The sequence below is a fragment of the Pseudophryne corroboree genome (assembly GCF_028390025.1).
Source record: "Pseudophryne corroboree isolate aPseCor3 chromosome 3 unlocalized genomic scaffold, aPseCor3.hap2 SUPER_3_unloc_12, whole genome shotgun sequence".
NCBI classification, from domain to species: domain Eukaryota; kingdom Metazoa; phylum Chordata; class Amphibia; order Anura; family Myobatrachidae; genus Pseudophryne; species Pseudophryne corroboree.
Genome location: NW_026967500.1, coordinates 544,672 through 567,141, shown reverse-complemented (window position 1 = coordinate 567,141; position 22,470 = coordinate 544,672). Strand labels below are relative to the sequence as shown.

Here is a 22,470-nt window from a genome sequence, read left to right as displayed (position 1 = left end):
TTAAATAACAAATGATGATACGTTTAAGTACCGCAGTTACTTTCTATTCTCTGTCTAGCGTGGCACTGTACGTATTTATATTATAAACAAAGAATTGAGAGAAAGAGAAACTAAAAAGTACCTCTATCCAAACTGATGCAAGTGTGTTATCTAAAGTAGAAGTACATTGATAAGAAGTTGTGTAAACTTTGTGAATGCTTGAAGGACGTATTCAAGTAATATAGGAGTATACTATCCCCCGAAAGGTGGGGGCGGATAAAGGAGTCACTTGCCAAATATATAACTTATGGTCTTGGCATTCTAAATTATACAGAAGACGCTGTAAGAAGTCTCATTGAGATTCTTTGTGGCCACAGAGAACAGTCCAGGCTATAAATTGTAACCCTCGGCAACAGACATTGGGGGTCATTCCGAGTTGTTAGCTCGTTGCCGACTTTCGCTATGCTGCGATTTGTTGCTAATTGCACATGCGCAAGGCACGCAGGGTGCATGCGCTTAGTTATTTAACTAAAAACTTAGCAGATTTGCTGTGGATTCTGGGGCGCTTTTCAGTCGCTCTGCTGATCGGTAAATGATTGACAGGAAAGGGGCGTTTCTGGGTGGTAACTGAGCGTTTTCTGGGAGTGTGCTAAAAAACGCAGGCGTGTCAGGGAAAAACACAGAAGTGTCTGGAGAAACGGGGGAGTGGCTGGCCGAACGCAGGGCGTGTTTGTGACGTCAAACCAGGAACTAAACGGACTGAGCTGATCACAATCTGTGAGTAGGTCTGGAGCTACTCAGAAACTGCAAAGAATTATTTAGTAGCAATTCTGCTAATCTTTCGTTTGCTATTCTGCTAAGCTAAGATACACTCCCAGAGGGTGGCGGCCTAGCGTGTGCAATGCTGCTAAAAGCAGCTAGCGAGCGAACAACTCGGAATGACCCCCATAGTTGTGTATAGAGAATATATTGTTTTGTTATTGTTGAAAATGGGCAGTGACTCATCTAAGATTATTAAGGGAACCACTGTTAGTTGTATGATTGATTTTTATGGACAAGTGTGTGTGAAATATGTGACGAAGTTGAATGACATCACCAGGGATGAGGAAATAAAGTTTCCTGAGACGGGTAGTTTTGAACCCATGATACTGAAGTGTCTTGAGAGACCGATAAAGAAAATAAATAAAACCAAATGATAGAATAAAGCATTTACAGATTTTAGACTTGTGGAAAAGAAATGTATAACTGGAAAATAAAGACTGTCAATGATTATAGTAACACTGTAATAGAAATAATAAAACATGTGTTAATGTTACTAATACTCCAGAAAATATTGCTAGGTCAATAAGATCCCTACGAGAACGTCCCAGGTTTGATTATACGATCTTAAATAACACGGGAAAGCAAATAATGTAAATAATTGTGGTAATAATGTAATAGAAAATCCTCCACCATATAATTCCAATTGTGCAAATTCCATGTTAGATTCACCTAATGACATCTCCCATATTGAGGAGAATGTGCTATTCTGCCAGCACATAATCATCCATAACATGACCCCACATGCTATAGAGCGGGCAACCCCACCGACACACAGTAGATATAATAATGCCATATACATACATTCATGTATCAGTAGTATACTGTAGTACTATGCTTATATTATGCTTCTAGAAATTCCTCAGATTTTACTCATTACTACTGTACTGTGTTATTATCTGAGATACTAGAAGTTTCTGTAACACCGTTACGCAGTAATGGAGAGGAATCTCTAAGACTAGTATTTTCTCTCTCACGCTGTAAGTCACGGATGACCTGGTGAAGCTCCTGACGTACTGTATGTAGAGGATAAAAAGGTCATATTACTTACACACATCTTCCCTTCAGACAGTGACTGGGAGTTATTTGACTCTTGGAACATATACTTAAAAAAACTTATTTCAGAAACATATTTGTCACAACTTTATATGCAAGTTATATGTTTTATTTTGTTTGCGCAGCATTTTACAGTACAGTATTAAATTACTTACTCTTTTTAAGATTATTTTTACTTTTTTTTAAGATTATTTTTCCTACAAGCATTTGTATGGGTATGTATGTGTATTTATGTAGATGTATATATGTGAATGGAGTTTTCTTTGATTTTTTAAACGTGATCAAAAGCCGTTTCCTGTTATTATGAATTTCAAGCATGATATTAACATTACGATTTATTTCCAGTGTGTACGACAAAAGTAACAGGATGGAAATGTACCAAGAGAGATTGTCAAAACTGTAACGTTCCTTGGTCTGATAAATGCAGAACTAATAAGTCTGGGGAACCGTCCACAGCACGTAGTACTAGACGCTGTGATAAGGAAAGGGTAAGGGTTACTACCTATAAGTAAGGTTCCTGGAAATGTGAATGTTCTCAGACCAAGTTATACACGACAATACGTCGTCTAGATTGCAATAGCAAATAGAAAGAAACCGACAGGCAAAGTAATCATACAGAACCACAGTCACAGCTCATTTATGTTGTAAATCCCACAGGGAAGTCACAAAAGTTGGTTCCGTATGGACAAAGTACTAGTATGAAAATCCAGAATATTGCAAAATCAGAAGAATAAATAAATTATATATCAAAGTTTATTGTGATAGTAATATTATCAATTATAATATGTTATTCTATGTACTTTGTAAATATACAGGTCGGGTATGCCAGGATATCGGATACTAAGTGATGGAGCCAGTGACTATATTTTCATGCACACATTGCACTGCATATGTTGTAATTCCACATACTAGTCACATATATGATATTGGAAATATCCTTGTGGAAGGGAAAATGGATGTGTCTTTGTGATACACCAGCCGCTGTATAAATAGATTGTAGCGTAGTTTCTATTTTCCTATCCCCAGGGTCCTTGAGCAGAAAAGACCATGGCGCCGATAACACTGCCTTCTTAGAGAGGCAGGAGACAGAAACATCAACAGCTGGGGGTTCTTCCCAATATTTTCTACCCTCTGTTGGGAATGGGAAAGAACGTAAAATCTTTCTAGTAACCTGATATCTTTTATCAGGATTTTTCCAGGCTAGTTTAAAAACCTCATCTAATTCTGGAGAATCTGGGAAGGTGATGCATTGAAGCAGCCTCTTCTAAAGGGGCTTTTTATTACATCCCAGATAGCAAGAATTAGGGGTTCAATACCCTCTGCAGGAGTGGAATCTTCTATATCAGGTTCCAATTCCTTCCCCTCTTCCAGAATATCCTCCTCATCTGCTAGAACAGCAGGCAGCCCACACTTAAGTGGCCCTGAACTATGGAGGGAAGGATATCTGTCATCAGCCTTTGCTGCAAGGTCTGCAACAGCCTGTTGCAGTTGTAGTGTTGTTTGCTTATTAGCCTCAAGCTAGGATGACATGTCAGCCATCATAGTCTTAACGGCATGAGCCAAGAAGGCTCCTGACCCTTCCCCCTAGTCTCCACACTGACCTGAGAAGACTGACTGCAATGGTCACACAATAGGGACCCAGTGGTAGAAGGGGAGAATCTGGTATGACAAACTTTGCATACAGCGTGTTTAACCATATTGACAGAGAAAAACACTCACACAAAACTCACATTCAAGTATAACCAGCATGCCTCACTGCGTATGTGATGGAGACTCAGATTGAGAGGAGAACAGCACCCCCCCCCCCACCCCCGCTTGTAGTAACAACTGCAAGCTGAAATATATCTATATACCAGAAATCCGGATTGTGTCTCTTTTTAAAGACACTATATTGTGTGCAATAGCGGCTCTCCCCCTGCTAGTACACCCCTGTACCAGTTTCCAGTGTCTCCCGAATCTCTGGAGGAGCTGCGTGTCCTTGAAGCTGCTGCTTATGCAGAGGAAGGCGCTTAAATGCCTCTGGTACCGCTCTGAACATTCGTCCCCCTATAATGGTGCTGAAGCCGCTGACCATGTTTATACTGGCCAAGTCTCCCACGGTGTGCAAACCTCACAAATTAGCTAGTTTGTACAATCGCTGCCAGTTCTGCACAGGGGGCTGAAGCGGGTAACCCCGTGGAGGGTCCTGTCCACCGCCGTGTTACTCACCACTTTTCTTACCTTCAGTCAGTGTTAGGGGTGTGTGGTGTGCTGCGGTTGTGTCCGCCATGGCTCAGTGCCCCACCGAACAACATCCTCTCAGGGCGGTGGTCGTGCAGAGGGGAAGTGGCTCTGACACCTTACAGAGGCAGGTAACCGTCCCCCCTAACTCCCACGGTGCAGGTATACTGTTGCCCAGACAGTATACCTAAAATAACAAGGCTTAAATCAAAACTGAAGAAAATTTCTCCATAGAAAAGTAAAAAAACATAGAGGACATGTACTCAGCACAAAAAATAACCACAGGTGTAAACAGATGGAAAAAGGGGGTGTCGGGCGTTCCGGACTGCCCACTTACCAACCACCTAGCCGAGTACATGTCCTCTTTGTTATTTAACTTTTCTATGGATGATTTTTTACTTTGTGCTGATTTTTAATAAACTGTAACCCCCTTTTCTATGGACTTGGAATCTGGTATTTGGTTCTTTTTCCTGTCACCAGTATAAAGAAACCTTGATGTGAGTGTAACAGCTTAAATCATTGTGAGTGGGGTATACACATCCTTATTGAACAACCATCACTGGCTGATTTCAGTTGAAAGATACCTTTATGTGTTTTCATCTACACTGATAGTGTGAGTTTGGGTACGCACATGTAAATACCCACAACTACATAATTTGGGATTTTTCACATCTAAACTAGGATATATCCATTCAAGAGTGGGTTCCACATAAATATACCATTATGTTTATTTACCATTTCCACTGAGTGAGTACGGTACACCATCTAGAACCTCCTGATTCACTTCATTCAACACATTTTTTGGAGTCACATCAATCTCTATTGTGGACGTATTACACCATGATGTGTTTTTGTTCTGTTTTATGTTTCCTTTGAGCGTTGATGATTTTACCCAAGATTAAAATCTAGCACAAAGAATGAACATCTTCATCTCCCCTACATTGCTTCCGTCTTACAAGAGGGAAGTATTATTCATTCAGAGCGCTTGCGACTTATCTGTATCCACTATTTTTGTGTATTTCGCTGTGGTATTATGACCTCATGAAAATCACTTTGGAGCAAGAGCCAAGGATAAGGTCACGGTGTAATCTGGATCCGGTTTGTCCCACTCTTGTGGAAGAGGAGGCATCGGAGAGTCTGGATCTGGTAAGTACACACACATTTGTATTGTATTGTACCCACACATTTTTACATGGAGTTCATTTTTGTTTTATATTGCGGGATATTACACAGGAGCTGGAAGTGGAGCCTTCCATGAGTGAGGCAACTGAAGTGGATGACCCAACCCCACAGCCATGACCCCCAAAACAGCAGTGGTCATCCAGAAACCCACTTCTGCCCCGCCCAGATCACAACAGTTTTTTACTCACACTGAGGGGGTTCTTAATAGGCCCCCAGACTTGGAGCAAACTTTTGGCAATTACATCGCGGCGGAGATGCGACTGATGAAGGAGGATCAAAAGAAGATCTTCAAGCATCTGGTTCTTGATGCTACCTCACACGCAAATAAAGAATCTCTTGATGAGGCGTATGAGATAACACCACCTGCCAGGCGCTGTCTCCCAAGTGTCCCCACCCACATCACCAACCCATGCAGTATGTGCCGGGAAACTCCTCAACAGATGAGCTGTTTTCCGCCAGGACCCATACAGCCCACCTCCTCCTCCCATTCCAGCGCTTCATCCAGTGGAACGTACTTAGACATGCTGAGTACACAGTCCTCTGTACTGGACCACCCTCATTTTTTAAATTTATAATTAATTTTTTTCAACTGTTTTTTTTTAGTTGTTTGAAATATTGTTGTTGCCCTTACCCTAGTCTCTTGCTCCAAGTGACCTGTATTGAGGTCATTAGTGCCACAGCGTTGGTTTCTTGAACTCATTGTCCCGGACTTCTGATCATTGTTATCTATGCACTTCTTGTGTTCCTTCTAAAAGCACTGTTCAGAAATCTGCCCTTTATATTCTCTCCCCAATGTATGGTGGCAGCGCTGATATTCTGTGGGATATGCCTGGTTCCTCTACTGGTTACTGGTGGCTTAGTCCTTGCTAAAAAGGCTCTTGTTCTCCTGATAGAGTCAATGAATGAAGACCAGAATTGGTGGTCTTCTTCTATTTTTTATATATAAAGTTTTGGGTTTTTTAAACTTGCTTTGTTTTTCTTGTTCAATGAATGCTGTCACGATCCGGGTAATTTATCACCATTTCTTACCTTCCAAGTGTCTCCTGAGACTGGCCCAGCATTCCAAGCCTGGATTCCACCTGCGCTGTCTGCGTGCAGCACGCTGTGTAACACGGCCTCAGTCTCTCACATGCTAAACTTCAAACAGACTTTCCCTCCAGATTCAAACATGGGCACAGTCATGTTTGGATTCATCACATGTTGCTTTACAGCCTATCAGCTGCACTCTGGACTCTGCCTGATTACCCAGCAGCTGCACTCTGGATTCTGCCTGATTACCCAGCAGCTGCACTCTGCCTGATTACCCAGCCAATACCTGCTTCCCAGCTGGTATAAATATCCTGCATTAAGGCTGCCTAAGGGTCAGTGCTTTGGTTGTCTACCCTGTACACATCTCTCCTGCTTGTGGATTCTTCTGCTTGTATCTCCAGGTATTCCAGCTCCTGTGATCCAGCTCCGCTAATACCCCTTTCACACCAAAAATGCAGGGGTCTTACCCGGGAATACGGTCCCGGGATCATGCAGTGACATTCCCAGGTAAGACCCCTTGCATACCACAGTCAGCAGCTCGGCATATTGCTGGGTTGCAGAGATCAGCGGTGACGCAGTGCGGGTGGCGCAAGAGATCACATGATCTCCAAGCACTGCCTGCTACATAGAGAATGAACGGGAGCTGGGGCACATTGACCCAGCTCCCGTTCACACTGACCAGGTTCCCGGGAAGATCCCGGGACCAACCCTGGTCGATTGCAGGGTTGAAATGCCGGGGCATGAGTCCCGGGATTTTGTCCCTGTACCATTTCACACTGAGAAATTTCCCAGGTTGTTGCGCATTCATGTGCATTAACCCGGGAAATTTTGGTCTGTGTGAAAGGGGTATAAGAGACCCGCACTTGTTTCCATCCTGCGGTGCAGCCTGACTTTAGTGTTCCAGCATTGCTCCTGATCACTCTCCACAATCAGACACTGGCTTCCTGCTTCCAGTGTTGGCCCTGCTTCGCTTCGCTTCCAGCCTCTAGCGGTGTCCTGGTATCGTTGACAACTTCACCTTTCTGCAGCACCGCTCCCCATACGCCACAGTGTACTTACCACGGCCTACCAGCTTTCCAGTGCTCCTGAGTCGCTGGTATTCTGCTAAGCGGTGCTCCACAGTATCTTCAGTATTCTTCAACTTCAGTGGTATTCCTATATCACCTGCATCAGTGACCATCCTACCATTTAACCACAGCGTCCATCGATGCTTACCATCGAACTCTATATCTACAGTGGCGAGTCCTGCACACCTTTTCATTCATACCGGTTCCATCCGGCACTCTCTGCAAATTACCAAGTACCATCTATGTCTGTGCATGCGTGTTGCTCCAGCCTCTGTGCACCATCTGCTGGGCAGTACCAGTTCATACCTCTCCTCAGCGGTTAGCTGTGGCATACGGACTTACCATCTCCAGTTCTAGCAAGGACTCTGTAATATCTGTTCTGCAAGCCACAGCACTAATTACCCTGCACTTCTGGGAACTGACCTGTAACTTACCATTGCACATGTCCTGTGATGTTTTGCATATCAAAGGTGTCTTTAAGCTGTATTCAATAAAACTGATTTTACCTTTTACAACTTCATTGTCGTGGTCACGCCTTCGGGAAACGGGTAATAGTACTCCTGTATGTCAAAGAACCCGATACTACCTCCCCGGTTCACTTACACATCAGCCCCTACATCTGAGGCTTCCCCAGGTCAGCCTCAGCCCTCCGTTGTGACAAATGGTTGTTAATGTAAATGTCATTTTGTGTAACATATTTTTGTAAAAATCAGAGGGTCAGCGAGACGTTATGGAGCCAATGTATCATTAACTATTTGCTGCTAATTCCCCCCAAAATACGGATCCCCCAAATGTAAGTAGAAGGGACTGCAGCAGGTATCTCCCATACCTTCATACATGGACATTTCCCGGCGAGGGTCAGGTAAGTTTTTTTTTTAAAATACAACAATCCTAATTCCCCTACAAGTAAAAAATAAAACCAAAACATTTGAGTAGACATTTATTTAAAACCAACAAATGATAAAACTATTTAATTACACAGAGACTCCCCTTCCCCCCGTAATATCATCCCACTATTCAAATGTGCTGTCAACATCGGACATAGCCAAAATTGCACCGGAAATCTTTTGATTTTAAATGACTTTATTTCATATCTTTAATACACAGATTTTTGCCTATATTTTAAACTTAAAAAATACTTTACTCTGCACAACAGCCTATGGGGGTCATTCAGACCCAGCCGCAATAGCGGCCCACAGCCGTTTACTGGCGGTGGCAAAATGCACATGCACAGCGGCCGCGCAGATGCACTCATTGTGGCCGCGGGCAGGCCAGGACCATTTTCCAGGGGCTGTGTGATGTCACATCTGCGATCATCTCTGATTAACCCCCTATAAGCTTCCAGAGTGCACCTCATATCTCATCTTTTCCAAGTTACTACAAATGATATGAGATCGGTAGCAGCACTACTTTCAGGATTATTACACAGAACACACATAAAGGCTGACACAGCAAATAACAGTAACACATATAAGGGATTAATTAGAAATAAGGAAGCATAATCATCATTAAGTCTAATTATCAACTGGTTCTGTGTGGAACACATACACCTCTTTACTGCCTCCAGCAGCCCCTGGTACTGCACTGCGGCCATCCGCCCTGTCTCCCCCCCACTACCCTGTCTCCCCCCACTACTGCCACCTGCCCTGTCTCCCCCCACTACTGCCACCCACCCTGTCTCCCCCACTACTGCCACCTGCCCTGTCTCCCCCTACTACTGCCACCAACCTGTCTCCCTACCACTACTGCCACCGCCCTGTCTCCCCACACTACTGCCACCCACCCTGTCTCCCCCTATTACTGCCACCGCCCTGTCTCCCCACACTACTGCCACCCACCCTGTCTCCCCCTATTACTGCCACCTGCCCTGTCTCCCCACTCTGACACCTCAGCCCTTCTTAGGAACATTTATTTATTTATTAACAGTTTCTTATATAGCGCAGCATATTCCGTTGCACTTTACAATTAGAACAACAGTAATAGAACAAAAGTGGGTAAAAATAGACAGACATAGAGGTAGGAAGGCCCTGCTCGCAAGCTTACAATCTATAGGGAAATAGGCATAGATACACAAGGATAGATGCTACCTATTGCATAATGGTCCACCAGATTGCTAGGTTCTTAATGGGTTGTATGATGATACCCCACAAAGTTATCCAAGTTTCAGGAGGGTGTGAGACTAAAGAAAGACAAGATATGTGATGTTATGAATACTCTACAGAGGATGTAATTAGATAGGGACCCACATACACTTCCTCCAGCAGCTCCCACTACTGCCCCCTGCCCTGTCTCCCTGCTTTGACACCTCAGCCCTGCTTGCGGATGTTTACCCACATAGACACTGCCTCCAGCAGCTCTCACTACTGCCACCCGCCCTGTCTCCCTCCTCAGCGCTGCTTGGGGACATTACCCATTTAGACACTGCCTCCAGCAGCCCCCGCTACTGCACTACTGCCACCCGCCCTGTCTCCCCGACATCTAAGCACTGCTTGGGAATTTATGGTACTGCTAACAGTCCTTCATCAACAGATGGAAGAAACCCGGGCAGTACGGAGGCAGAAGCTGCTTCTGGTACCATGGTCATGCAAGGCTGGGAGAGTCCGTAAGATTATTTAATAGAGGGTCTAATTCAGTAAGGATAGCAGATGCTGCTTATTAGCAGAATTAGCAATCCTTTTCCTAGCATGCTGGGGGCCGCCCATCGCAGCGCAAAGCCACCCAGCATGCTGACCGCCGCCTCCTCCTTGATGAAGCAGAAAATGCGACTGCCTCACAATTTCTGCTTCATCGTAGAAGTTAGTGAAGCCTCCTGCAGCTGCAGCTTAGCTACACCTGCAGGAGGCCCACCGCATTCTTCTCAATCATGGCAGCTGCACGTGATGTCACACAGCCACCGTGATCATGCACATTTGTCCGCCTCTGCCCTCCATTCGCGCCACACTGCCTCCTCCCTGGAAATGGAGCATTGCCCACCCACACCCGTAACTGCCTGTGGGAGTGGAAAAGGTGGGAGCATGCACAGGATGGGCACAGTGGATGCACCCACAACTTTTTTTGAATAATTCCAGTTCTATCACACACTGCGATCCAACCTGAATTAGGCCCAGAGTCACCATCTTACAGGCAGCCGGTAGAGGGAGTAGAGAATGGGTGTTATGTAGCAGGAACGGGCTGGTTAGGTAACAGACTGGCTGTTACATTCTGTACATGCTACAAGTGGTGCAATTCTTCTGCTGGGAGACCCAGGCAGAGGACATTGCAGTAGTCTATGGGGGTCATTCCGAGTTGATCGTAGCTACGAGCTATCTGAGTTGATCGTAGCTACAATCATCTTCCCTGACATGCGGGGTAAACACCCAGCACAGGGCTAGTCCGCCCTGCAGGTCAGTGCCTTCCCCCCCAAATACAAAAGCATCACACAGCGGCGATGCTTTTATATTTCTGGAGTAACTCCCAACCAGTGCAGCTCCTGCGGCTGGCCGGGAGTTGTCCTTCACTGTCGCCATGGCCCGCACCCCCAACGGTCTAGCCACACCTGCTTTGGCCACCGTCCAGCCCCCTCCCTCTGTCTCAGAGGCGATCGCTAGGCAACGATGACTGGCATGCGCCGGCGCAGTTCCGACCCGATCGCTGCGACAAACTGCAGTGAGCGATCAGGTCGGAATGACCCCCAAAGTGGGATAATACAAGTACATGTATGACTAGGTAGATCTTCTGAGGGAAATAAGTGCTGGAGTTTGGCTATGGTCCACACATGAGGAACTGATTGTAGCTGATACCTGATGTCTAAGTGTCACTCCACCACCCAGGACATCAAGATTCCGCACATGGGCCCTCATTCCGAGTTGTTTGCTCGCTAGCTGCTTTTAGCAGCATTGCACACGCTAGGCCGCCGCCCTCTGGGAGTGTATCTTAGCTTAGCAGAATTGCAAACAAAAGAGTAGCAGAATTGCTACTAAATAATTCTTTGCAGTTTCTGAGTAGCTGTGGACCTACTCAGGAATTGCGATCAGCTCAGTCTGTTTAGTTCCTGGTTTGACGTCACAAACACGCCCTGCGTTCGGGCCGCGTTTTTCCCTGAAACGTATGCGTTTTTTTGCAAGCGCCGGAAAAACGCAGACTTGCCGCCCAGAAACGCCCTTTTCCTATCAATCATTTACCGAACACCAGTGCGACTGAAAAGCGCCGCAGAAGTCACAGCAAAACTGCTAAGTTCTGTGTTAAATAACTAAGCGCATGCGCCCTGCGTGCCTTCCGCATGCGCAATTTGCAACTAATTGCAGCATAGCGAAAATCGTCAACAAACGAAATTGGAATGACTCCCATATCAGCATTTTGTAACTCTGAACCCCCAAGCGCAAAGCCTGGTTGGTTCGCAAAGTTGAGCTGTAGCCCTGCCCTTTGTTGGTGAGCTTCTATCATAAGGACCTGTTTCACCAGGACCTAGTCACAGCCAACTGGCATCACCCACACTTGGAGATCAGCTAGGATTGGTACTGGGTTCTCAGTACCCGGAGCAAAAGACAGATCTGCATAGCAGTGGTAGATGAGGGCATAACATCTGATTATTTCACCCTGTGGTAGCATGTATTATTGCAAAAAGCATAGGAGATAGGATAAGAACCTTGAAGAACATCGCATGGCAATGATAAGTATACTCCAGAAGATTAAAATGGCTTCTCACCTGTGTGACTTCTCTGATGTGTAACAAGTTGTGATTTCCGTGTAAAACATTTCCCACACTCAGAATATGGAAATGGGTTCTCACCTGTGTGACTTCTGTGATGTATAACAAGTTGTGATTTCCGTGTAAAACATTTCCCACACTCAGAGCAAGAAAAAGGCTTCTCACCTGTGTGACTTCTGTGATGTTTAACAAGATCTGATTTTTGTGCAAAACATTTCCCACACTCAGAACATGGAAATGGGTTCTCACCTGTGTGACTTCTGTGATGTATAACAAGTTGTGATTTCCGTGTAAAACATTTCCCACACTCAGAGCAAGAAAAAGGCTTCTCACCTGTGTGACTTCTGTGATGTATAACAAGAGGTGATTTGTGTGAAAAACATTTCCCACACTCAGAGCATGGAAATGGATTCTCACCTGTGTGACTTTGCTGATGTCTAACAAGATGTGATTTCTGTGTAAAACATTTTCCGCACTCAGAACATGGAAATGGCTTTGCACCTGTATGACTTCTCTGATGTTTAACAAGATCTGATTTGTATGCAAAACATTTCCCACACTCAGAACATGGAAATGGCTTCTCACCTGTGTGACTTCTCTGATGTATAACAAGTTGTGATTTCCATGTAAAACATTTCCCACACTCAGAGCAAGTAATTGGATTCTCACCTGTGTGACTTCTGTTATGACTAATAAGATCTGATTTGTGTACAAAACATTTCCCACATTCAGGGCATGTAAATGGATTCTCATCTGTGTGACTTCTCTGATGTATAACAAGTTGTGATTTCCGTGTAAAACATTTCCCACACTCAGAGCAAGAAAAAGGATTCTCACCTGTGTGACTTCTCTGATGTTTAACAAGATCTGATTTTTGTGCAAAGCATTTCCCACACTCAGAACATGGAAATGGCTTCTCACCAGTGTGACTTCTGTGATGTATAAGAAGAGCTGATGTGTGTGCAAAACCTTTCCCACACTCAGAGCATGGAAATGGATTCTCGCCTGTGTGACTTCGCTGATGTTTAACAAGATCTGATTTCTGTGCAAAACCTTTCCCACACTCAGAGCATGGAAATGGATTCTCACCTGTGTGACTTTGCTGATGTGTAACAAGTTGTGATTTCCGTGTAAAACATTTCCCACACTCAGAGCAAGAAAAAGGCTTCTCACCTGTGTGACTTCTCTGATGTTTAACAAGATCTGATTTCTGTGCAAAACATTTCCCACACTCAGGACATGAAAATGGCTTCTCACCTGTGTGACTTTGCTGATGTGTAACAAGTTGTGATTTCCATGTAAAACATTTCCCACACTCAGAACATGGAAATGGTTTCTCACCGGTGTGACTTTGCTGATGTGTAACAAGTTGTGATTTCCATGTAAAACATTTCCCACACTCAGAACATGGAAATGGTTTCTCACCTGTGTGACTTTGATGATGTGTAATAAGTTGTGATTTCCATGCAAAACATTTTCCACAGTCAGAACATGGAAATGGCTTCTCACCTGTGTGTCTTCTCTGATGTGTAACAAGAGCTGATTTGTATGTAAAACATTTCCCACACTCAGAACATGGAAATGGCCTCTCCCCTGCCTTAGCTGGCTGATGGGTAATAAGCTTTGTGTTCTGTGTAAAACATTTGGCATCTATAGAACACGGAAACACTGTATCTACTCTCCAAGCTGTAACAGATGCACCAATATCAGAGTGATCAGGAGAACATTTCCCAGGATCAGAGGGACCAGCTGATAGAGCTGGATGTATAATTGGGGTAATGGGGTTTGCTCCTGGAGAATCCTGTCTACTGTCATTATCTTTTATGTCACAATCCGGGGATAACATTAGATGTCCTTCTGAGATATTCCTGCTTGTGTGTCCATCTGCTGGAAATAAAATACATTACGGAAACGTGACATTTTCTGTAACAATATTAATCTTGTAAACAATAGGAGAAGACGACTCTCTGGGACACTTAATTGTAAATGTGTGTGTATAATAAAACATCACTTTTAATGAAGGCTTTATAATATTGTGTCTCAGACGATCATTGTGTCCTCCCTCCTGAGAACACTCACAATAACAAATGTAATATTATAATAAGACTTAGATATATCTCTCTCTTGTACTGGTAACTAACCATGAAGTATAAATGGAGATGTAGTCACTCACCAAGTCCTATGTTAGCACCAATGTAAAACAATGGATGGGGAACATATCGTATGAATTGGAGATTCTAGATGAACAATAACATCAGTCATATGAGCTGATGGATCAGAGAAATGTCTCCTAACGTTACTCCTGGAAGCATTGGTAAGGTAGCATTCCTTTATGTGCGTGCTCATACGCTGGTAAGCCTGTACAAGTGTTACTCACCCTTATATAAGGTATATTGCTACAGCAGAGTAGGTGTGGTACAAGGTATTTTACATGCAATACACCATATAATACCCTGCAATCATCATCATCATCATCTGCTAGGTTATAATCCACCTCTTACACCCCCATCATCAGTGTCTTACCTCTATTCTCTCAATAGTAATAAGGATGATGTGAGTACGGTAAGTATGATACAGAGAATTACATATCAGGATATATACAGCTGCCGCCATACTTCTGCTTCTCATACGTGTGCTACTGGCAGCAGTGAACATCTGAGAGAGAGTGCAGGGAAGACAGCAGAGTCTGATGAGAAAGAGATTGGATCTGCCTTTGCAGGGATGTACCACACATGACACCCCTGTTAGTATATAAAAATAAGATTTTAAACCTACCGGTAAATCTTTTTCTCCTAGTCCGTAGAGGATGCTGGGGACTCTGTAAGGACCATGGGGTATAGACGGGCTCCGCAGGAGATATGGGCACTCTAAAGAAGTTTTAGTATGGGTGTGCACTGGCTCCTCCCTCTATGCCCCTCCTCCAGACCTCAGTTAGAGAAACTGCCCAGGGGAGATGGACAATATGAGGAAAGGATTTTGTTAATCTAAGGGCAAGATTCATACCAGCCCACACCAATCATACCATATAACCTGGAATATACTACGTAACCAGTTACCAGTATGAACAAAACAGTATCAGTCAAAGACCGATTCCAACTGTAACATAACCCTTATGTAAGCAAGAACTATATACAAGTCTTGCAGAAATAGTCCGCACTGGGACCGGCGCCCAGCATCCTCTACAGACTAGGAGAAAAAGATTTACCGGTAGGTTTAAAATCTTATTTTCTCTTACGTCCTAAAGGATGCTGGGGACTCCGTAAGGATCATGGGGTTTATACCAAAGCTCCCAAACGGGCTGGAGAGTGCGGATGACTCTGCAGCACCGATTGAGCAAACGCAAGGTCCTCATCAGCCAGGGTATCAAACTTGTAGAATTTTGCAATAGTGTATGAACCCGACCAAGTAGCTGCTCGGCACAACTGTAATGCCGAGATGCCTCGGGTAGCCGCCCAAGAAGAGCCCACCTTCCTAGTGGAATGGGCCGCTTTGCTCCTTGTTCCGCCCTAGCGGCTTACTTACACCACTGCTGTCAAGTCGTCCGACAGAATTAACACGGGCAGATCACGAAGCATATGTTCATTGAAAATAGCTCTTAATTCAAGAAAGCTTATTGCAGACAAACTTCCCAGCTTGACCTTTTCCTCTGGAAATACTTCCCTTGCAAGGGCTGCTCCCCAGTCTCGGAGATCTGCATACATGGACACCAGGATCTCATCCTGGATTCTGAACCTTCCTCCCTCTAGGAGGTGAGAACTGAGCAGACACCACAGGAGCGATATCCTGGCCTGTGCAGGTGAGATCCGGACCACATTTCCAATTGGCCCCGTGAAAACCACTCTGGCATTTGACCTGCTCACCGAAAAGGCCTCTTAGGCCGCACCCATCTTCTTCATCAATGGAACATATTGATGGTTTGTCACTGCAAATCTGATCCGACTCCAGATCCTCAGACCTCTTTCCACAGGAACACACAGAACTTCAACCGTTCAGTATCTACTCTGATACCCACCTCCGACATCTCCGTCATTGGGAACAACAGCCTTCCCCTGTGTTGAAGAACAGTCAGAGAGAAACAACGATTTCCACCACTTGTTTCTTGACTCGCCTTAATCCGGAGAGCGTCTGAGTACAGAATAACAATGGCTCCTACTACTGAAAGAAACCCATCATACTGCCATCACTCCGATGAAATGGCAAAGACAATCCTGGACATCAACCCAGGTAAGCTGAATGCGGAGAAAAATTAATCTAAACCCTTTTCTATCTTTACGTGCTGGAGTTCCCTGGCCTGAGAGATTCCATCCTGTAGTTCAACTTCGTAAGTAGAAATCTTAGTTTTCTTTCTTTTTTTTTAACAGGGACAGCAGGACAATGCCCTGAACCTGACGCAACTCTGGTATGGCGTCGCGTACTACCTCCCCTTTCAGAGGGGAATCGGTAAGATCTACTTTAAAAATCAGTGAGGGGAATCATCTGTAAACTCCAGGATGTCCCCCTTTGGATTCCATTATTAACTCACAGGTCCAAGTCCATTCCCGGACTGACTGAAGAGTATTGGACGAGTTCCCACCAGAGTGGGCTCCAGCCAGATAGACCCAGCGACATGCGGTGGATGTGGTAGAAACAGAAAACGACATTCACTTCTGCGAACCTAACAAGGCTGCAGAACTCTTACTTTTCACCTTCCACAATCTGCACAGAAAGGGAAAAAAGAACTGTATCGAATCGGTTAAAATGACTGCATCCCAAAGCAGAATGCGTCACCAACCGTTGTGAGGGAATCTAACTCACGAAGTTAGACTTACCAGTGGTATCCGCCGAGATTGACTGAGGCCTCCCCAAACAGCGGTACACCGTCCCAGGGAAACACTCCAGTATCTCTCGGAGTCTGCCTCAGCATTCCCCTGGCCACACCTCCTGCAGTCGCACGGCAGCCTGCCGCCATGTTATAGAGAGGAACCAACATAAGACACACCCCTTCTCTCTATAGGGTAATTCTATCGGATGCCTTTCCGAATACAAACACTCCTCCATGCGCATGAAATGCAAATAACTCCAAAGCATAGAATAAAATATCACTTAGCTTCCTGTATACGATCCTTTGTGACAGGGCCCCGTGCAGACCAGGAGTTGACTTTTACAGTATTCTATCCGCGGCAGGAAAAGAATAAACCTTGTGAGGATCTGAGACCAACTCGTCACGGCCGACCTAGAGCTTTATCAACAGAGCGACCAGCACATGAGAAGGATTACTATTACTTCAGCATTCATTATAAATCATAATATGAATATACATATTGTAATACACATATCCTACATATATATATATATATATATATATATATATATATATACACCATACATATAAGCGGATTGTCCGCAACCATCGGGTCCCTAGTGACATTAATGTGTTCTGAATGTGTATGTCCATGTACTGAATGCCCCAGTTGTGGATCTAACCAGGAAACCTTATGGTCGACATAAAACATAGTAATCGTCGACAGCAGGGAGTAGTACCAGGCAAAATAACATTCCTGCGACCCCGATGGGTCCAAGGGAAATATACATATATAATTTTAATATCACACCCCCACAATACTACCATGTCTGTGCTCGAGCTACAGGCCCATGAAACCGTACCATACATATACATATAAATATATATACAGGTATAAGGCAGTTACAGCATGTTAATTTACACCCACTATTGACAGTTGGTGCCGACAGGGTCACCCACCTACTACTGTGTCTCCCATAGCGTGTTTACTCTTTGAAAGAATACCACTACCGACCTGCTGACACTTCATTTACTCAATCAAGTACCACAGGAGTCGGCAATGCCGACAGAGATATTCCCATAACTGTTTGCGACAGAGCCCTCACACATGTCGACACATGTGTACTAAAAGCTATAGTGGGTATCTGACAGGGAAAACACAGACACTTATACACAACACACTGACTACACGGCCATGATCTAACATAGTGCTATACTTGTATATTGCACTAATCACTGTGCCCCACTTCCTTTACACTGCTATGTACACAGAGCTTTTGGCGGGGACTGTTGGAGAGAATGGCGATGTATCGTGCTGTGAGGGCTAAGCCACGCCCCCTTCTCGGCGCGCTTCAGCCCCGCTGTTATTTTAACGGTTCATGCTGGCGGGGGTTCGTATACAGTGTCCGTGCACTGCATACATGTCATGCCAGGCATAAAGGGAGGAGCCAGTTCACACCCATTCAAAGTCTTACAGTGTGCCCATGTCTCCTGCGGATCCCGTCTATACCCCATGGTCCTTACGGAGTCCCCAGCATCCTCTAGGACGTATGAGAAATCCTGGGAAAACCCAGAGAAAAAATTCCAGATCCCTAAAAGAATTCTCATTGCTTTCCCTTTCCCTGAAGAGAATAGGAAGAAGTGGGAAAATCCACCTATAGTAGATGCTTCTGTATCTAGGCTGTCTAAAAAGGTGGTTTTACCTGTCCCTGGTTCAACCGCCATAAAGGAGCCGGCTGACCGCAAGATTAAGACTACGCTCAAATCACTATACACTGCTACAGGCGTGGCTTTAAGGCCCACTATTGCTTGTGCATGGATTTCTAAAGCCATAGTAAAGTGGTCAGGCACCTTACTAGAGGACTTAGATACTATGGATAGGAGTGACATTGACTTGTTTTTACGTCACATACAGGATTCTGCATGTTTCATGGTGGAGGCCATGAAGGACATTGGCCTGCTTCTTCCATGGCTGTCTCGGCACGCAGAGGACTCGCCAATGGACTGCGGATGCAGTATCAAAGAAAAGTGTGGAGAACTTGCCATTCACAGGTTAGGCACTATTTGGGGATGCATTGGATTCGTGGATTTCCACGGCGACTGCGGGTAAGACATTTCTTCCCACCGCAGCAGCCCAAGCTAGGAAATCTTATCCTACACCTACACTGCAGTCCTTTTGGACCGCAACATTTAAAAAATCCAAACCCCCTCCCACCTTCTTTACAGGAGGTCGGGGAAGATCAAAAAAACCTGCACCAACAGGTTCCCAGGGACAGGATCCAGGTTCTGCTTCCTCCAAATATTCAGCATGATGGTGGACCTCTCAGCCTGGAGATCAGGCAGGTGGGAGCGAGACTAAAAGATTTCAGTCACGTCTGGGTGTCATCATGCTTGCATAGAGGGACAACAGCAGCACTGTGCCCGCTGCCTTAATGCCGCCATCTGAACCGGTTTAGCACTCACCACTCAATTAGGGGTGGCGGCATCCTGTGGGGAAGAGTGCACACCGCTGTGGGTGAGCGAAGCAACCCCTTTCAGGAGCTATGTCCTGTCAGCGGGGATCTGGACCATTAACCCTTCAAGAGGTTGCTACCGGTCCCCCCCCTAAGTCTCACGACGCAGGCAGACTGGTGCCAACCCGTCCTTCCTGAAAACAAAAACTAAAATACATTCTGAAAAAAACTCTCTGGCGCTCCAGAGAATGCACCCGGCTCCTTGGGCACGTTTTTCTAAATGTAGTCTGGTAGGAGGGGCATAGAGGGGAGGAGCCAGCACACACTAATGATTTCTTAAAGTGCCAGGCTCCAATAGACCCAATCTATACCCCATAGTACAAAGACCATCCCAGTATCCCCAGCCTAGAATAATAGGGGCTGATGGCTCCCGATGTATGAGATACACCAGAGAGTGTGGGGAGTAGACTGGTCAGATCTCTGGGCTGGTAACACACAGTGACATGATGTGAGGGGAGAGCAGGAGTATAATAGGGGCTGTTGCCTCCTGATGTATGAGATACACCAGAGAGTGTGGGGAGGAGACTGGTCAGTTCTCTGGGTTGGTAACACACAGTGACATGTTGTGAGGGGAGAGCAGGAGTATATTAGGGGCTGATGGCTCCTGATGTATGAGATACACCAGAGAGTGTGGGGAAGAGACTGGTCAGATCTCTGGGCTGCTAACAGAAAGTGACATGATGTGAGGGGAGAGCAGGAGTATAATAGGGGCTGATGGCTCCTGATGTACGAGATACACCAGAGAGTGTGGGGAGGAGACTGGTCAGATCTCTGGGCTGGTAACACACAGTGACATGATGTGAGGGGGAGAGCAGGAGTATAATAGAGGTGATGGCTCATGACTTCCCCACTGGGAAAATAAATATTCCTCATTGGTTTGTACTGACAAAGGAGGGTGTAGGATAAGAGATTGCTGTAGTGACCGAGCAAGGAGAATATGTGACTCTTTTCTGTAATAAATGTTTATTACTCACCTGTGCTGATATCTGTATGGATCTCCTCCTCCTTACACTGCTGATCCCCCCTCACATACGTCTCTTCTTCTCCCTCTATATCTTCTGCCTTCATATCAGTCACATACGTCTCTTCTTCTCCCTCTATATCTTCTACCTTTATATCAGTTACATACGTCTCTTCTTCTCCCTCTATATCTTCTGCCTTTATATCAGTCACATACGTCTCTTCTTCTCCCTCTATATCTTCTGCCTTTATATCAGTCACATACATCTCTTCTTCTCCCTCTATATCTTCTGCCTTTATATCAGTCACATACGTCTCCTCTTCTCCCTCTATATAATCTGTTTTAATATCAGACAGACGTTCTACCTAAAAAAAACAAAAACAAAACACAACACTATAATGACATTTGGAGAAAACAGTATAATATCAGTGTATAAGACACACAGCTTCTCTACAGATCATATAGTGACAGTCACTGTAATATATTGGGTGAGACCCTAAATCCCACCTACCTGATCCTCCTGTGGGGTCCTGTGATACTCCTCTGTACAATCCTGGGAATACAGAGAACGGGGACATCTCTCTGGGGTATCTCTGTTACTGAACCCATCTGTAGGAGACACACAGTGACTGAGTACAGAGTATATAATAAGATTTTACTCACCGGTAAATCTATTTCTCATAGTCCGTAGTGGATGCTGGGACTCCGTAAGGACCATGGGGAATAGCGGCTCCGCAGGAGACTGGGCACAACTAAAGAAAGCTTTAGGACTACCTGGTGTGCACTGGCTCCTCCCTCTATGACACTCCTCCAGACCTCAGTTAGGATACTGTGCCCGGAAGAGCTGACACAATAAGGAAAGGATTTTGAATCCCGGGTAAGACTCATACCAGCCACACCAATCACACCGTACAACTCGTGATACTATACCCAGTTAACAGTATGAAATACAATGGAGCCTCTCAACAGATGGCTCTCAACAATAACCCTTTGGTTAAACAATAACTATATACAAGTATTGCAGACAATCCGCACTTGGGATGGGCGCCCAGCATCCACTACGGACTACGAGAAATATCTTATTTTCTCTAACGTCCTAAGTGGATGCTGGGACTCCGTAAGGACCATGGGGATTATACCAAAGCTCCCAAACGGGCAGGAGAGTGCGGATGACTCTGCAGCACCGAATGAGCGAACTCTAGGTCCTCCTCAGCCAGGGTGTCAAACTTGTAGAATCTTGCAAATGTGTTTGACCCCGACCAAGTAGCTGCTCGGCAAAGTTGCAAAGCCGAGACCCCTCGGGCAGCCGCCCAAGAAGAGCCCACCTTCCTTGTGGAATGGGCTTTCACTGATCTAGGATGCGGCAGTCCAGCCGCAGAATGCGCAAGCTGAATTGTGCTACAGATCCAGCGAGCAATAGTCTGCTTTAAAGCAGGAGCACCCAGCTTGTTGGGTGCGTACAGGATAAATAGTGAGTCAGTTTTCCTGACTCTAGCCGTCCTGGAAACATAAATTTTCAGGGCCCTGACTACATCCAGCAACTTGGAATCCTCCAAGTCCCGAGTAGCCGCAGGCACCACAATAGGTTGGTTCAAATGAAACGCTGAAACCACCTTAGGAAGAAATTGGGGACGAGTCCTCAATTCCGCCCTATCCATATGGAAAATCAGATAAGGGCTTTTACATGACAAAGCCGCCAATTCTGACACACGCCTGGCCGAAGCCAGGGCCAACAGCATGACCACTTTCCACGTGAGATATTTTAGCTCCACTGTTTTAAGTGGCTCAAACCAATGCGACTTAAGGAAATCCAACACCACGTTGAGATCCCAAGGTGCCACTGGAGGCACAAAAGGGGGCTGAATATGCAGCACTCCTTTAACAAAAGTCTGAACTTCAGGCAGTGAAGCCAGTTCTTTCTGGAAGAAAATCGACAGAACCGAAATCTGGACCTTAATGGACCCCAATTTGAGGGCCATAGTCACCCCTGACTGTGGGAAGTGCAGGAATCGACCCAGTTGAAATTCCTCCGTTGGGGCCTTCCTGGCCTCACACCAAGCAACATATTTTCGCCATATGCGGTGATAACGTTTTGCAGTCACATCCTTCCTGGCTTTGATCAGCGTAGGAATGACTTCCTCCGGAATGCTCTTTTCCTTCAGGATCCGGTGTTCAAC

The 22,470-nt window shown here is 45.3% G+C and overlaps 1 protein-coding gene across 3 annotated transcripts in view; it reads right to left on the bottom strand.

Moving 5' to 3' along the window:
* Positions 1-9,178: 9,178 nt before the first annotated feature.
* The window catches only part of LOC134983304 (oocyte zinc finger protein XlCOF6-like), a 51,277-nt gene continuing 37,985 nt past the window's right edge, over positions 9,179-22,470 (bottom strand). The window contains exons 3-6 of one of the 3 annotated variants that reach the window (XR_010191623.1): positions 20,805-20,902; positions 20,307-20,658; positions 10,071-13,926; positions 9,179-10,031 (exon numbers count right to left, since the gene is read on the bottom strand). Coding sequence is in view for 2 of the 3 variants with exons in the window: in XM_063949017.1 (XP_063805087.1) it covers positions 12,020-13,926; positions 20,307-20,559 (2,160 nt within the window). In the remaining variant the exon portion in view is untranslated. Of the gene's footprint in view, positions 13,927-20,306; positions 20,659-20,804; positions 20,903-22,470 lie in introns of all 3 variants that reach the window. The other 2 variants (XM_063949017.1, XM_063949018.1) reach the window with 2 other exon arrangements.